At 44.1% G+C, this 17,430-nt stretch overlaps 1 protein-coding gene across 2 annotated transcripts; it reads right to left on the reverse strand.

Annotated features, from left to right (window-relative positions):
- Window positions 1–1,280: 1,280 nt before the first annotated feature.
- Window positions 1,281–17,375, reverse strand: LOC114627456 (cytochrome c oxidase assembly protein COX15 homolog). Of its 2 annotated transcripts, XR_003712367.1 has the most exons (10): window positions 17,237–17,375; window positions 15,934–16,124; window positions 13,870–13,992; window positions 12,015–12,201; window positions 8,862–9,029; window positions 7,171–7,252; window positions 5,352–5,506; window positions 4,363–4,476; window positions 2,920–3,223; window positions 1,281–1,375 (listed from the first exon to the last, which is right to left on the reverse strand). XR_003712367.1 is itself a non-coding variant. In XM_028775291.1 (9 exons), exons 1-9 carry the CDS (start codon window positions 17,324–17,326, stop codon window positions 3,092–3,094), a joined length of 1,242 nt encoding a protein of 413 aa, XP_028631124.1. In that variant the 5' UTR covers window positions 17,327–17,375; the 3' UTR covers window positions 1,401–3,091. The 2 variants fall into 2 exon arrangements, 1 of the variants encoding a protein (XP_028631124.1); XM_028775291.1 differs by lacking the exon at window positions 1,281–1,375 and having other exon boundaries at window positions 1,401–3,223.
- Between the last annotated feature and the right edge of the window lie 55 nt (window positions 17,376–17,430).

The following is a 17,430-nucleotide window of genomic DNA, read 5'->3' on the forward strand; positions in this document are numbered from 1 at the left end:
TTTATATTGTAAAATGGAGTTATTGCTCACACTATAAGGGCTTCCAGTTTTTCAAATATGAACCAGATCGTTGCTTCCACTGCATAGAAACCGGAGCTGAGAATGTTCTGAGTCATGGGAGGTTTAACTGTGCCTGCATGCCAGACAAGCTTGAAGATGTGTCTGTTCCTAAGCCCCTCCTAAAAGCGAGACAACGGCTAATAGACCCCTGACTCCCACCCCTACCCCCAGCCTGCTGGCCTATTAATGTAACCAAACACCCAAGAGCATTTATAAAGAGAAAGGGTTCACAGCTTTAGGCGTAGTAGTCAAGTGCCCCTTTGCTTTGAGCCTTCAGTGACGTGTATGCTGCAGCAGGCATGTGTAGCAAGGCGGATACTTAGCTCATGGCCAGGATGCACAAAAGGATGGATTGGGGAGTCTCACTTGTCCTCCAGTGATTCAGAGACCTTCTAGGAAGCTATGGCTGCAAGGGTCCCACCATTCTCAACAGTGTCACCATGAGGACTAAGCCTTTGACACATGGGCCCTTGGAGGACATTCTAAATCTGAGCTGCCACACAGTGGCAACTGGTGAGTCCAGCCAATCATGGAGCACAGCCCTGAGTCTGGCTCCTCTGGTAGTAAAGGATCCGCCCCTTATTAGCACTCCAGCTGCTCAGATTTCTGCCCCGAGTTCTCCGTTCGCAGCGTCCATGTGGTGGGAGCTGTAAAGCATACTCCACATCTCCTCCAGGATCTCCACCATTTAGCATGGTCTCTCCAGTGGCTATGGTTTCTTCCACTGTGACCCATGGCCTTAAAGACAAAGGCTGCAGCGCCGTCCTGCTTCGGGTGGCCGAGGCACTCTTTACATGCTTAAGAATTTTGTCAGCCAGGTAGTAGAAAAAAGAATTTTGTGGAATTCTTACATTTTCATGGAATAATTAATATTCTGATAAACATGGAGTTCTAGAAAATGTGCGGAGTGTTGGAGTGGCGACAGTCACCCCTATGTGGCATATGCCCGTATATAACGTACCAGTCACCCCCAGACCAGGAGGGCTGCAGGAAAACTGCTATTCCAAACTGACGATCAGCTGGGCTTTGCAACCAGCTTCACTTTTGGCAGTCCTGACCCTGTCACAGGAGACGCGGATCTCTATGTAGGTTAAAGAACAAGCCCGCGCTACTGAGACAGCTCAGTGGGTAAACAGCAAGCAATGGCCACACAAAGAGAGGAGAAAACCAACTCACAGGAGTTGTCCCCAATCTCTGCATGCACTCGCATGTACAGTGCACACCCCCTGCCATCTACATGCACACACAGTAACAAGCCGGTTCTTAAAAAGACTACATGATGTCGTAAGAGTTAAGGCCAATCCATCCTGTGGGGCTGGTAAAAGAAAAAAAATCCTGGGTTAGCTGACTGAAATACATGTTTTAATTACCTTTATAATTTAAGAACAATTGACAGAACTGTGGACAAACTGTTGAAAACATTAAAGGAAATTAATCCTTTAAGTGTGCAATGGCTTTTTCTGAAAGAGACATTTGGGACATAAATCAATAATTGTATATTTTCTACCAATTCATGCTTTCTTCATTCAGATATATAATATATATTTATATTTATATATATTCATATATGGTGATAGTGAATTATACAGAATCAAAAATAGTTAAGATGATCTTTGTTCACCAGGATCACATAGAAACCATAAAGCAGTTAAACAGCTAAATACTGGATCTGTTCCCAATATGCTTAACTGTAGAAAAAAAAAAAAAAAAAGAAATGCAACAGAGTATCTGAGACTTGAGCCAACCCAGGTTGCCATGTGCTTGGGGTGACTATAAAACAGTTCCGGTTCCGTGCTCTCTTTGGCTGGACCCTCCTGCCCTCTGCTGTCTGCTTCTAACCAAAGACTGGATTGGAGATAAACAGACGGTGTGCAGGCTGCCCTGGCCCCTTCTTAAATGGATTCTGTCTAGAGGAAATTCTACCCTGCTGATGTACAGATGGGCCCAACAGGCTAAATGCGGCAGGGATGGTGAGGTAGAGATTTGGTGGGAAGGGGAACAAGCTGGTGCAACTTAAAACCAGACCAGTCCTGTTCCAAGGCCTTGTGATCTCGTAGGTGGAGGATGGGTCGTGAGTTCTGAGGTTGAGGGAACTTCCTTTGTGCAATAACACAAGCCCACCAGGGCCTGGGACTCGGAGAGTAAAACATATGTGTCTGTTTTTGCTAAGAATAGCTAAGAACAGTACCCTTTAGGATACACTGAAACTCACAGAATAATTATTAGAGTTAAAAAAAAAAACTCAAAAAACCTGATCATCTTGTTCAGAAACTGTAAATGTGCAACCTCAGGTCAGACATGTTAAGCCTCCATATATTTTTTAACCATTGAAATAGTCAACATTTAATTTTAATAATATTCACTCCGGGGCTGGAGAGATGGCTCAGCTGTTAAAGGTGCCGGCTGATCTTCCAGAGGACCTGGGTTTGGTTACTAGCACCCTTATCAGGCATATTAAAATCATCTGTCACTCCAGCTCTAGGGATCCAGCACCTTCCCTGGCCTCCCTGGGCACCTCCATACACACGGCATATATAACACAAACACACAACTATACATAAAAGAGAATGTTCACTTCAAAAATCTAGCTAGTTAGCTGCTTATAAAAACCAGAAAATATGACAACCCTAAACCTTTGTAACAAACCAACATTCAGTTGCCAGTCAATTGGTCGAGTAACTTTACAGGGGCACGGGTTCTTGAGTCTGTCACTGTCACCACCAGCCTGACTAGTGGACAGGAGTCTGCAGCACATAGAAACCACGAACTAAGACGTCAGACTGCCTATGGAGCAGCAAATGCAGAAACAAGGTGCTTGTTTCTGCAACAGTCTTAAGGAAACCTCTGGTATAAGCATACCTTAGTGATATTCTTGACCCAGTGCCCATCTCCACCCAAGTCTTTTGAATGGCTTGACCAGTTTGGAAACCATGTGGCATGTCAATACCACCGTCCTAGAAAAGGCTAAGTTCTTGTGTTTGGTGATGAATTCCCAAGGCAGTTCCAGTCCTAGGAAATGATCCTCTGAGGATTATTTTGGGACTCTTCGGAGTTCATTCATGAGCCAAAGGGCACCACTGAGCAGAGCCAAGGAGCATGACTGGTGTGTGGCAGCCAGCGGAGTTGGAACATACAGAAGCAGAGTGCTAATGCCCAAGGCCACCTGTGGGAGAAGAAAGAAGAGAAGCAGTAATCCTGAAAGTGACTGCGCAGACCTCCATGCTGTCTCTCAGACATTACAAACACACGTTGTCAGAAGCCAGCGTCCGTAAAATGAAGAAGTCCATGACACAGTTGGTCACAGTGCCTGCAGTCCGGTTATCCGTCTCCAGAGTGCTATGATCAGGAGCTTCCACAGCCAGCTCCTGCCTGCTTCCTGTCCCCACTGGTTGTCACTGCTGTCATTCCATATGCCTCGTTTTTCATGGATGTGGTTATTGAGAGACACAGCTTTCTGTTTGTTGTTTGTTTGAGGCAGAGTTTCACTGTGTAGCCCTGGCTGGCCTTGAACTCACTATGTAGACCTGAGTAGTCTTAAACTCACCTGCCTCTCCCTTCCAAGTACTGGAATATAGAGATACATATAGTTTTGTGCTGTTAAAAATACATTGTTCTGAGCTGGAAAGATGGCTCAGAGGTTAAGAGCACTGGCTGCTCTTCCAGAGGTCCTGAATTCAATTCCCAGCAACCACATGGTGGCTCACAACCATCTGTAATGGGATCTGATGCCCTCTTCTGTTTTGTGTCTGAAAACAGCTACAGTGTATTCACGTACATAAAATAAATAAATAAATCTTTAAAAAAAAAAAACACTGTCCTGTCCCTTGCCTTTTCTTAAACCACTGTGCCATATCCCACGGCAGATACAGATGGTGGCGATTTTAGTTTGTTTCCAGTTTAACCATCACAATTCTGAGTTTCCTTACTCAAAGCTATTAGTGTGTTAGTTTTTCTAAGGCAGGCAAAAATGTCAGTTTTGGGAACTAAAGCTTTATCTATTATATATCTTATATATAATCTATATTATATTGTCTAATTGCCCTCTGAAGAATAGACCCACGCTAATACACCATCTCTGCCTACTCCCCACACCCAAGCTCCGGCTCTGCAGAGAGCGACAAGCACAAAGCGGGGTTTATTATTTTCAGTTGCTCCTCTCTAATAGAAAAGGCTGTTGTGTTTATTAGCCATCTGTCACTCCTCTTGTGACAACAGTGTATTGCCACCCTTGATACCATTATTAATCCACTATTAACATGAGCTTTGTTTGGGGATGCCATCACACCAAGAAGGGCTGTGTACCTGTGCATATGCCAAAGCTAGCAGAGTCACTGCTGCCATCTTGGTTCTTCGAGGAAGGGGGATTCTCCGGGACAGGAAATACAGCACTGTAATGGCAGTGACTGACGTGATTCCCTGCAAGAGAGAAAGGCTGTCATCATGCAGCTAGGATTTCCACATGTTGGCATCTATGCCAGAGAGAATGTTTTCTATCATATTTCATGTTTCAGAAGGAGCTATGGGGCAGACCCATTCACAGCTTACTTATGCTAAAATACTGTGTGGGGTGGGGACTGAGACGACTTTGAATGTCTGCCCTACCCCAAGGATATGGTCCTCTCTGCATCTCCCTGTCTACCGTCTCACACCGGGCATGCCTCCATCTGATGGCATCCTGCCCCTAGCTTAACACTCACTCTAGCGGTCCCACTTCTGCTGATGGTGTTCTAAGAACACTGCAGGAGAGACCCTGGGGTCGCCTTTGCTCTCTCCTTACATGTGACTTCTTGTTCTGTTAAAGCTTCTCTCGCATCCACCAGTGATCAAGGTCTCCCACTTATGCCTTGTGCCCTGTGACCCTACCCTGCCGTCTTTGACCCCACTACTGTTTCACGGGGGTCTCCTGGGTACAGTGTATCATGCTCTTAGTACGTCTCCCACCAAATCAGTACCTATCAACTGAAATAAATGGAGAAGTATTCATGAAGCACCTTTGGGGCTCTTTCATAGCTGTGTCCTGTAGTCTGTTCTCTGACCCACCACGTCCCTGCTGGAATGGCACTCAGACACACTCAGGATTGAGGGGGGTTAGTACTTTTGGCCTATCTGATTTGAAGCTAGAATTTGGGTGTAATGACGACAAAAATGTCCGACCAGACAACTGCTCCTAGAATTGCTTCTAAAAGAACAAGCAGTTACTGCCCTGCCACTGAGGCCATCAGTGCCTCGCTAGCACTCCCAGTACTTGGTGTGGAGTCCCTATGCCCAGCAGTACAAAGCAGCACACTTACCAGAAGCCGGTGATCAAACTGAACCATGGTAGGATTCTCAAAAACATTCTTCAGGACGGGAGAGAAGGTCAGGAGGTCCTCTGGGATCCAAGATTCTCCCATTTTGGGGAAGGAGTTGTAAACAAGCCCAGCGTCCAGCCCTGCCACAAAAGCCCCTGTGTGCCAAGATACACAGGAGTTATTAAAATGAAGACCAAGTATTAGCTCTGAACACAGAAAAATCTCCTACCTAGAGCTAGACAGAGGAATGATTTAGAGTATAATAGAGAAACAGGCAAGTGGGGCTACTCAGTGAGAACATACATCACAATCTCTACAGGAACTCAGCAGCACCCTGAATCCTCTGCTCCAACCCCGAGACTCCAGTGTGTCTGTGCTAGAGACCAGAGCTCTGGACATTTTTTTGTTTATTTTGACTCTGTGTCCTTCCTGTCCCTAACTACTGCTGGTCTTTCTAGGAACTGGAGGATTTACTCCCTTGGTCCCTGCTCACACAGCAGCGTGAGAGGGTCTCCTGATGTGACATGAACCCTTCCCTTCCTTTCCGCTCCATTCCTCTCCCTTCATCCTGCTTCAGTTTCTTCATGAACTGAATGTTACTGACGTGTTTTGTTGTGCATTATCTGTCTTTCTTCCCAAGGATTCGATAAATATTTGTTGAAGGAGGAAAGAAAGTAAAAAAAAAAAAATCACAAACTTATAAACTAAACCCTGTCTAAGCACAAAAAGAAGGCAGGTCTGAATGAACAGATGATAGATCATTATTATCATCAAAGTCAAAGAAATTGAATCATTTTGTAAACATAAACATCAAAATTCAAACTCACATTATATAGAAAAGAAGTGAAGGGCAGAGAGTTGGGGTAGGGTAGGCTGGTTTGAAGTAATGTCATTTTCACGGCTGAGAAGAACTATCCAATAGAACTTTCTGTGATAATTGAAGTGTTCTGTGTTTCCTGCAAACATCGGCCAGGAGCCACCTGCCCCTGTTGAGTACTCAGAGCGGGTAATGTAACTGAATGGAAGCTGTGTCCTTTAACCTGAATGTAAGTTAGCCACATAGGGCTTCCTTACTAGAAGTAAGTCCTGAGTCCTATACTAGATAACGCATTCCAAGATGAGAAAGTCAGAGGTGAGCACACACTCTAAGGAAGAGGAGCCTAGGGCTGGAACAATGGCTCGGCGGTGGCTGCTCTTCCAGAGGACCTGAGTTCCCTTCCCAGCACCCATGTTGGATGGCTCCCAACCATATGTAACTCCACTACGAGGGAATGCAATGCCCTCTTCCGGTCTTTGTGTATACCTGCACACATGTGGCATACACTCACGTGCACTGACACACATGTACACATAATAAAAAAATTTTAAAACTCTTAGGAGGAAAGGCCTACATCTGAGCTGCAATGACCTTGTCACCTATGCTCATCACTGAGGACAGCCATTCTGACCTATTCTGGTGTAATGTGTAATAAAATGCTTACATTATACAACTAACACGGCTTTTGCTACATGCCAGGCACTGTTCTAAGCACGTTATGTACAGGATTTACAGTCACTGTCTCTGTCTTATACACAGCTTGCAGTTCCCAGTTAAAGCTAGAAATTGATGTGAACTTATGCAGTGTGGACTTAAGTAAATGCTCAATAGTTCTGTTCAACTGAGTGGACAGAGGAGCAGGAAACACAACAGATGCTGGGTGTGAAGGAGCCGGGTGTGACGGGAAAGGATGAAGAGGCAGCAGGAAGAACAGAGCATCAGGCAACAAACGCCACTTCAGACTGGATGGAGATGCTCTGTGTATGCTGGGCTGAGCCCTACCTGAGAGAGCCGTGAGGAACACCAGGCCTGCTGTTCCACCAGCAAAACGTCTCAACCACAGGAGCTGTCGGGTTTCTGGTAACTGAAAAGGATGATCAGGTAAGCTGTTTGGTAGGAATTATGGAGGCGCAAGATCTCCAAATCCAAACCCAGACAATTCATGGTCAGATGGTCTCTGTCTGTTGAAAGGGTAAGTACTCCCAGGAGGCACTGTTCCAACATAGGATAAGTACTCCCAATAGACACTGTTCTAACAGGCTAAAGACTCTCAGCAGACATTGTCCCAACATATATCTAGTACTTAGGAAGGGATGAGAAGCGCACAGGGGCTGTAAAGAACAGATACTTTGTCAGGAAACAGCTATAGGTACAGGCAGTTTATTTCATAAATTTCCCTTGGAAGTCAGAAGAAGAAGAATTTTTCAGATGAAAAGTATTTACTATGAAAGTGTTTCAATATTTGGCTCTCTTTTGAACATCTCCAGTCCTTACTGGGACTCAAGCCCCTAACTCTAAACACCTTTAGACGATTCTACTGAAAAATCTGATGGTAGGTCAGGATTGTCTCCATGAACAAGCTTATTCAGGTTGACTCATGATTTAATATTTACTTAATTATTACTTTTAAGATTAAACATTTTCTTTTTTTGTTTGTTTGTGTTTTTTTTTTTTTTGTTTTTCGAGACAGGGTTTCTCTGTGTAGCCCTGGCTGGCCTGGAACTCACTCTGTAGACCAGGCTGGCCTCGAACTCAGAAATCTGCCTGCCTCTGCCTCTCAAGAGCTGGGATTAAAGGCGTGTGCCACCACTGCCCGTCTAAGGTTAAACATTTTCAGTGATCAGTATGTACAGTTCGGTGGAGTCTCTTGCTCTCCTCACCCATCTTTACGTGGGGTCAGAGGACTGAACTCACGGTTTCAGGCTTGTTGAGCCTGGCCCAGCCACCATCACTATTTGTAAACATAAGAAAAAAGTGAAAAAATGTAAAAAAAAAAGAATGATAATAGTGTCCTAAATGACTGTGGTAACTTGAGATTTCTCTTATAAATGAAAGCCTCAAAAAAAAAATGTAACTTGCTTTAGAGTCAAAGCATAAAACATAAAAACTGACATTTTCCTGAAGAAAAACCACCATATAGAAAAGTGCTTTTAAAACACAAAACACTATGGCTTAATACAGTGTTAGACTGAATGCTATGTCCCCATTTAATACCACACAATGGGGCTGGTTTTCACCAGCAAAAGTTCAAACACAGCTCTTGATCTAGTCGCCACTGTTTTGCTGTTCACTATCCATTCTGGGAGCCAGGGCTAAAGTGGTTGGGCTATGACTTACTGTCAGCCCCTGGCCTTGTTCCTACAATCAGTGCTTTTACATTCCTCCTTAGATAATGATGACAAGGTATTCAGCCTCTGTAATATCAAGCAGCTTTCGTGTGTGTGTGTGTGTGTTATAGTATCAACCAACTTTCCTGTGTGTGTGTGTGTGTGTGTGCGTGCACATACATATATCTCCCAAAGAACTGAAATCAGAATCTCACGGATACACTCTTTGTAACAGCCAAAGTGAAAGCAACAGGCATCAACGGGAATCTGGTTTTGACTTGCTAACTTTTCATCAGAACCAGATTTTCCATTTCCCTGCTATGTCAGCACCAGGCAGCTGTAGCGACCCCATGGACTGATGTTTACCTTGTGCTGAGGCAGAAGCAGTGACAGGGAGGTCCAAAGGCTGGCACAGTAGAGAAGCAGTGCTGACCCCAGGTGGGCTGCGAGGCGGTACTGACTGACCCGAGGGATATCATAGGACTCCGGTTTTTCTTCTAATCCACTTTTCACCATATACCAACCCAACAGACCCTAGAAGTCAAGCAGAAAGAGGCAAACCAAACAAGGTTTGACATGTCAGGTTCTAGTGAGAAACTACAGTATCAGAAGAATGCCCTACCGACCCGTTTTCTACACTCTCCTATACACCCTGTGTTCAGGATCTGTGACCTGTTGGCAACTCTGTATTCACAGTACAGTGCTTGATCACTGTTTAAAGACTTAGATTTTGCTGAAGACAGTTCATGTATCTAAGATCATACAGATGTTTATCTGCCCCCAAAACTGTACAAATACACTACACAATTTAACATGTAATCCAATGAAACACAATAGTTTATTCTATGAAAACTAAACTGTATTTACGAACTCACAGTCAAAAGACTTCAGCTCTTAGGAAGGAGGAAGGGAGGGGAGGAGGGAGGGAGAGAGGGAGGGAGGGAGAGGAAGAGGGAAGATCAGTAAGGAAAGCACATGCTTAGGCCAGATGTGGCACAGGCTTGTAATCCCAGCCCTCGGGAAGCAGGGGCAGCAGGATCAGCAACTTGAGGTCACACTTGGCTGCACAGCAAGTTGGAGGTCAGATATGGCTACATGACACTGTCTCATAAATCTAAACCAAACCAACCAGCCAAACGACAACAGAATCCCATCCCTCCTCAACAAAATGCATGATTTCGCTTAGAAAGCTCACAGAATGAATCATACTTCATGATTCTCTGCTTTAACTAGCAAATAACCGAACTACATCAATTCTAATCTTCTAAGATAAGACACAATCGTAACACACACTCAACCCCACATGACCAGGTCAAAGGGGTGAGTTTCTTTTACTTCTTCAGGTAATCCTTTGTGGACATTTCCTTCCCCTTTCAAGATTAGCCTGGCTAGCTATCATAACTACCTCTCATTTGCAGGGCCACGGGAAAATAAAGCCATATACCGTGCAAATTCTCTAACCTAACACAACCATGACAGCTTTATTCTAATTTCTACCTTCATTTTTAGCATTTAACTATAAAATGAAACTTACATTTTATTCTAATTTTGCTTAGTCACTAAAATATAATAAAAGTTACTATAACTTTTATTAATGTCTAATTCTTTTCTGCAGTTTCTATTGCCTCATTAATTTCTTTTTAAAAATAATTTATTTATATTTTCTGTACTTTGGTGTTTTGCCTGCATGTATGTCTGCGTGAGGGCATCGGGTCCCTTAGAAGAGTAGTTATAGACAGTTGAGAGCTACATTGTGGGCGCCTGGAGTTGAACCTTGGTCCTCTGCAAGAACAGTTAGTGCTTAACCATGAATCTCTCCAACTTGTTAATCTCGTTTTAGCTAGCTCATCTCCCTAATGTGACTTGAGTTAAATTAGCCGCCACATCTCCTCCAGGTCAGATGCTGATGTCTCTTTGATGCTGTGACACCATCAGGACCTTTACATTTTGACACAAATACTTGCAGGTGTCTTCTCTAGTTCCTTTTCTTGGCTCTTAGCTTTGCCTGTGGGAATCTTGCAAAGCTCTTTTCCTTAACAAAAGTCCAGCTTACATGCTTTTAAATACCATGTATACTTGAACATCAGTTACATCTGTACCCAGCCTTCATCCCGTAAACTGTTCTTCTGGAGTTTTCTACAGTGACAATTTTGGAATTTTGATTTCTTTAAAAAACACAGAAGCCAGGCGGTGGTGGTGCACGCCTTTAATCCCAACACTTGGGAGGCAGAGGCAGGCGGATTTCTGAGTTCGAGGCCAGCCTGGTCTACAGAGTGAGTTCCAGGACAGCCCGGGCTATAAAGAGAAACCCTGTCTCGAAAAACCAAAAACAAAAAAAACAAAAAACAAAAACAAAAACCAAAAAACCAAAAAACAAAAAACAAAACAAAAAAACACACACAGAAATATTATGCTTTTGTTTTAATGGTAGGTGTGGGATACGGGGTTGCTTCAGATTGTCCACAGCAGCTGACTAGGATTTGCGTCCTGCTCTAGCAGGGGTGTGGTTTTGCCAGCAGCAGACAGTTTGTGATTGTGTGACATTTGGAGTTGTGGGGACTTTTCAGAGGGTGTGAGAGGCAGGGTGGCTGTTGGTTGCTGTTGGTCAAGGTTTGTTACATAGTCATATGCAAAGAAGAAACAACAAGAAGAAACTAGATATCCTGAAGGCCAAGATCAAAGTTGCCTCAAGGAACTTGATGCTCCTCCTCAGCAGGAAGTAGTCTAATGATCATGTGGCCCCTTCCTGTCTGTCCTCTCTTCTTTCCTATCTAGTGCTCAGGTGGAAAGGGTGGAAAGGGGTGGAGAAGAGTGGCTTTCCATAGCCACTCTCCAGTAGGGATCACTCTTTCGTAGTCAGTAGACAAGTTAGAAAACGAAAGAGAATACAGGAAGAGGACCACGGACAATGCTCTTATCGACAACTTTCTCATTTTAGACATCCAACTAAAGAGCTTGATAGATATTACCTCACTTAACATCTATATTCCCAAGTGGCACTATTACTATCTCCACCTGTAGAGAGAATATCTTGTACATTGTACGGATGCATCACCTGTCAATTAAAACACCTATGGCCTATAGGGAAGGGGAGACTAGAAGGTGGGACATCTGGGAGGCAGAAAGAACTCAGGGAAGAGGTCACTAGACAGACCCATGGTACCCGAGCACAGGTCACCAGCCACAGGGCAGAATGTAGATTAAAATAAATGGGATAATTTAAGTTATGATCTAATAAGAGAAAAGCCTAACTATATGGCCAAGGTATTTGTAAATATATTTTGAGTCTGAGTCTTATTTCTGGGAGCATGGGGCCGGGAAGAAGAAGCGGGCCTAACTTCTCCATCTACGTACAGTAGGGCAATCATGTATGACAGAAGTCAGATGGCCTAAGGCCAAGCCTCTGGCTCTAAAGTGCTCACTCTTACCTACTCTACTGTAGCCCGTCAAGGATGACTTCCTTAAACAGTGCCGACTCATTGGAGTATCTCTGGTTTCCCAATCTTGAATAAATCTTACCTGGAAACAGACTAAGCCACAGAGGGCAAGGACACGTCCTTTCATGCCATGGTTGAGCCAACCCTTTCTCCAAAAGTAGGCAGCAGGCAGGATGTACGCAAGGCCTACAGCGCGACCCCACATCCGGTGTGAGTATTCCATGTACCAGATAAACTTGAATTCCGCCAGCGTCATGTCATGATTCAGGCTAGGTGAGATGGGAGTCAGAAAGGAAGAAAGAGGGAACTGTTGGATTCTGTACTTACTTTGTGTGCATGGACACATAAGTGCTGCAGCGTGTGTGCAGGTCAGAGACAACCTTGGGGAATCAGTTCTCACCTCCTACCTGGTGTCTGACTAGGGTCTTCCTTACACCCACCACTGCACTATACACATCAGGCTGGGCTGGCCCTGAATTTCTGGCTGATTCCCCTGCCTCCACCTCCCAATAGTGCTGGGAAATACATATCCACCATGGCATTTGGCTTGTTACATCGGTTCTGAGGTTGAATTTAGGTCATCATGGTTATGCAGCAAGCACTTTACTGCTAAGCCATCTCCTCACCTCCTCCATCTGATTTTCAGTTCCCTATAGAATGCAGAAACATTCTCAATCTTGCAGCTTGTTAGCTCCGCCTTCTTGTTCTTCTAGGAACTGTAACATGACTTGGGCCTTAAAAGGCTTAGAGCAGGCAGCTCACTATACTTCAGTGAGCCAAAAATCAAGAAATAAATCTAATCACTGTAAAGGATTTAAAGAAACAAAAACTTGACTAGGACATGTGCTGGCTAGTTTTAAGTCAACTTGACACAGGCTAGAGTCACCTAAGAGGAGCACATCCCAATGAGAAAATGCCTCCAGAGGGTTGTAGGCAAGCCTGTACAACATTTTTTAAATTAGCAATTGACATAGGAGGGCCTAGCCCGTTGAGGTAGGGGCATCCCTGGGGTGATGGTCCTGGGTTCTGAAAGAGGGCAGGCTGAACAAGCCACAGGAAGCAAGCCAGTAAACAATGCCCCTGTGATGGGACACAGTCCAAAAATGGAGTCCTGTAAGAAATCTGAGTACTTCTGGAAAAAATCCAAGAAAACAAGACAAGAGTCTTGTGACCTCAGCTTCTTCAAAACACAGGATTTTTCTGGTATGTGTTTTCATGCTCCTCCCAGGCATAGTGGATAGGAGTGGGTTCCTTCTTGTTATACATACTCCTCTATGGAGAAACTTGTTTTGCCACATGTGGCTTGCTCTTGTGATTGAACACCTTACTCATGTGATTCCTCTGACCCCTCAGCGTATAAACTCCCTGATGCTGTGGATAAAGTCGGCTATTGCAGGAGACTTTAGACTGCCTTGCTTTTAGGCTCCACTCTCCCAGGTCTCCCACCTTTAGAGCAGTAAGCACCCTCCATGGCCTCTGCATGAGCTCCTGCCGCCAGGTTCTACTCTGCATGAGCTCCTGCCCTCCCTGCTTCTGATGAACTGTTATGTGGAACTGTGAGTGGAGTGAACCGTTTCCTCTCCTGTCGCCTTTGTTCATGGTGTTTCATCACAGCGATAGTAACCTTAACTAAGGTGGATAGTTATAGTTACTTGAGGGGCTTTGGAGATGGGTCAGTGTGTGAGGGGGCTCAGTGCAAAAGTGTGAAGACTTGAGTTCAAATCCCCAGCACCTATCTAAAACACTGGACCTGGCTGTGTGTACCTGTCACTCTAGTGCTGTAGAGGAGGGACAAGAAGGTCACTGAGACTTGCTAGCTGTGAGCCTGGCTCCAGGTTCAGTCAGAAACCATATCTCCGAGCTGCTACACACAGGCACTTATGTACCTTGATCACACATAAACAAATATATTTAACAGTTTTTTCCCTAACACTTACATTTTAAACTCTGGAAATTGCTGGTACTTTTGGAACTCTGCTTCCCATTCTTCCTGGCTTGTGGGTGGCTTCATCTCCTTTATTAAATGCCAGTCTACCATTGAGAGGCCAGACTCCGTCAACCTTCGGATAAGAAATAAATTCTTGAGTGTTATGTTTCCAGGTTATTCATAACTAGTCGACAGTAACAAGTAGATCTGAACTTACCCCATGGGTATGAAGTCCTTCCTCTTCCTTCCCTGTTTGTGTTGCTGGATGTGGAATCCAGGTTCTTCCACAAACCAGGCCCTACAACCCCAGCCCTTAATTCCTTACACTTTGATTTGATTCTCTCAACTCTGTTATTCAACCGCCCCCTTCCAACTATTGTTTGTTGACTTTTTTTTTTTCTTTCCGAAACAGAGTCTCTGAGGTAGGCCTGCCTCTTTCTTCCCTGGTGCTGAGATCGCAGGCCTGTGCCACCATCACTGGATCCCACTTAAGTCTCTCGCTAGCATCTCTTTATAGGCAAAAACAATGGTTAGATTAAATGAATATGTATTAAATGTATAAACAGCATTCATTCAACCGTTGAGCTCTATATAATACCAGCTAAAACTAACCTTCCCTACACCAGGAAAAGAGACTTATTACAGAAATATACGTTCAAGATAATATTATTTAAATTTGTTGCAATTTCCCATAACAGCCTATGAAACAAGGGTGTAATGAACATGAAGATAAACACACACACACACTTCATTAAAATTAGAAAGCAGGGGCTGGAGTCACAGCTCAACCAGTAAAGGGCTTGCCTGGACACAAGCCGCAGAACCTATGTTTAAAAAAAAGAAAAGACAGACACAATAGCACACACTTCTAATCCCAGGCTAGTCAGGTAGAGACAAACAGATCCTTGGAACTCAATGGTCTATTCAACAAGTTCAAGGTCAATAGTAGGCCCTATCTCTCAAATAAATAATAAATGAGAGAGGCACCCAGGAATGACGTCATCCTCTGACCTCTACATGTGTGCAGACACATATGCACATGCACACACAAACTATCTTCACCAAAAGGAATCAGGTTTCTTAAACTAAAGGCCGGCATAAGAAACATACAAGATAAGCCCGGAAAACCTTATCATACCAGAAAGCAAAGATGCTATCAAAGGGCCTTGTCAAAAGGTGCTGGAACCAATTTCAAGGGATTCCCACCAGCTAAGCTGGGAGATTTTAAGCAAACTATCAACACAACCACCACAGTCGACTGGATCTACCTAATGTATTTAAATATATGAACTTTAAAACCCAAATCTTTTACTTGTAACCTTTGTAGGGTCTTGGGAACAGATTCATTATTTTGGAAATTAGTAAATGAAGACAATGAATCGAGTATTCTGCCTTTCCTATAAAGACTGTCTCCTGGGGTAATGACAATAAAAATACTACCATTTGGAACTCTCATGAAATAATGGATTCAGGCAATAATAATCAAGACAGCTGAAGTCCCCAACAGATCCCAGAATGGATGCTCCATCGCTTAGGGAGTATCTTGTCCCCTCATTCCCAATCTGAACCTAATAAGCAACTACTCATTTACAGGACAAAGGATATGTTAACCATCACCAGATAGTCAGTCCATGGTTACTTTGAGACAAATGACTTGACTTTGCTCAATAGTAACAAAATTATAATAAATGCATAAAAACAAAGGATGTTGGGGGAAGGGAAAGCCTAAATCCATAAAGTCTCTGTTTAAAGACATAAAGACAATGTAAGAGACATATGAAGTGCTTGTGATGTATGTATGATCTTATGTGTTTAAGCAAACAAACTGCAGGGGGAAAAGTTAAAATAAATCTGAATACTGTAAAGGTAAAAATATATAGAAACAATGCCTAGCTACTAGTTAAGACTGGAACTGGTCCTGATAATGAAACACCTACTGATAAAATGCCAACCTATTCTAAGACGGAGCAAGCTATCAGTTTTCCCATCTGTAACTGGAGCGAGCTAAAGCAGACAATGTCCAAGGCTTCCTCTTCCTACTGATAAGCTGATTCAGCAAGAGTAAATGACTCACCTCGTCACTCCTCCAAGAATAACTGCTCCAGCCACTGTTCCGCTGCACACCAGGAGCCATCGGCCCACTGCCCGCTCGGCTGCCCTCGAAGGAAGGGCCACTGTCCCTTTTCCAGATTGCAAAGCCACTTCAGTGATGGTGCTGTACTGCCCTGGCCTCAGAGGACGCCTGCTGCCATAGCTGCCACCACACTATGGAGCAAGACAGAAAATTATAACCAAAGAATCTGCTACCAACACTTAGTCTCAATTTAACTGGAGTAAAGTACCCGGTAAGGCTGCATGCATTTCATAGCTACCACTCTGGTTAATCACTGCCTCTCATCTGGACCACTGAAATCCTTTCCTACTGGGTTCCTAGTCTCTAAGTGTGCTATCCCCTCCCACACACTTCTGTCAATGCCTGACATAACACGCACTGGAGGTCTGGGCTGGCATTGTTACTCTCCAAACTTTCCTGGGTCTTAGAACAGGTCACTATCACAGCACAAAGTACCTCCCCTACCGAAACCCTTAACACACTGTCATGTATCAGGTGATCTGTCCCTATGTCCCACTAAGCTGGGAGCTCTGCATGACAGGTTCTAGTCAGTCTTCCTCTTGCTCGCTTGGTTTGTAGTACTGGTCTCTTACATAGCAGGACCTAATACATATTTATTACGTGAACTAACAATTGAATGAACTAACTCCTTCAGGGCAGGCACCATGTGGGCATTTTTTCAGTATCATAACATAACGATAATCTAGAATTCTCTGGTTTCTCTTCACATCATAATAATCTTTCACCTTTTACTAATGATTATCAGATAAGAGAATACATGTCCTCTTGATTCTAACACTAGGTGTAAAAATATGTATGTTCAGTTTCCTACTTCTAATTAACTGGGTTTCTTAGACAAGCAACTTAAAGTGAATCTCAATTCCCTTCTCTGTAGAGTGGGGTTGCACAGGAGTTCCTGACTGCTTGGCGGCTTTTAGCAAAAACCAAATGTGAAAAAAAAATTACTGAGCTTTTATCATGGGCTAAGGGTTTGATGTATATTTAAAAATTTAATCCTTCCAAACACCTTGTGTAATAAGTAGTTCTCCTATTCTACAGAAAAGGAAATTAAAACTTAAAAGTTAAATAAATTGGCCAGTAATACACAACACTGGGCAATACTTCCGGATCCGCATTCAGGGAGGTGTCTGGACACAAGGAAAAGTGAAAGAGATCAGGACTTGCAGGGCGGTCCCTTTACTTTATCCTGGCTTTTTTTAATCCCAGCCCGGCTTCCGTGATCGGAGCCAGCTTGAGTGGGTACCTGTGTTCTGGACGCCACCCTAGAGACCAGGAGCCCGGCATTGCGGCTCCCCATCAAGGCCTTCAGGGGCGGAAGGAGCAACCGTTGCATACTGACAGTACAGCGCCTCTGCCGGAACGACCCAGCGATCTGCGGTCCGCTTCTCCTCTACCTAAAGGACAAACACTTCCGGGTCAGGCATCCCGAGCGTCCCC

Source organism: Grammomys surdaster, unplaced genomic scaffold (genome assembly GCF_004785775.1).
Source record: "Grammomys surdaster isolate TR1022 unplaced genomic scaffold, NIH_TR_1.0 66, whole genome shotgun sequence".
Classification (NCBI taxonomy): Eukaryota; Metazoa; Chordata; class Mammalia; order Rodentia; family Muridae; genus Grammomys; species Grammomys surdaster.

What these genes read in the sequence shown, in the direction of transcription:
- LOC114627456 (XM_028775291.1), bottom strand. Translation starts at nt 17,326, where the DNA reads ATGCAACGGTTGCTCCTTCCGCCCCTGAAGGCCTTGATGGGGAGCCGC. An exon ending in ATTCTTGGAGGAGTGACGAG is followed by an intron (nt 13,993 to 15,933) that starts GTGAGTCATTTA and finishes TCTTATCCGAAG; the next exon opens with GTTGACGGAGTCTGGCCTCT. An exon ending in CAATTTCCAGAGTTTAAAAT is followed by an intron (nt 12,202 to 13,869) that starts GTAAGTGTTAGG and finishes CATCTCACCTAG; the next exon opens with CCTGAATCATGACATGACGC.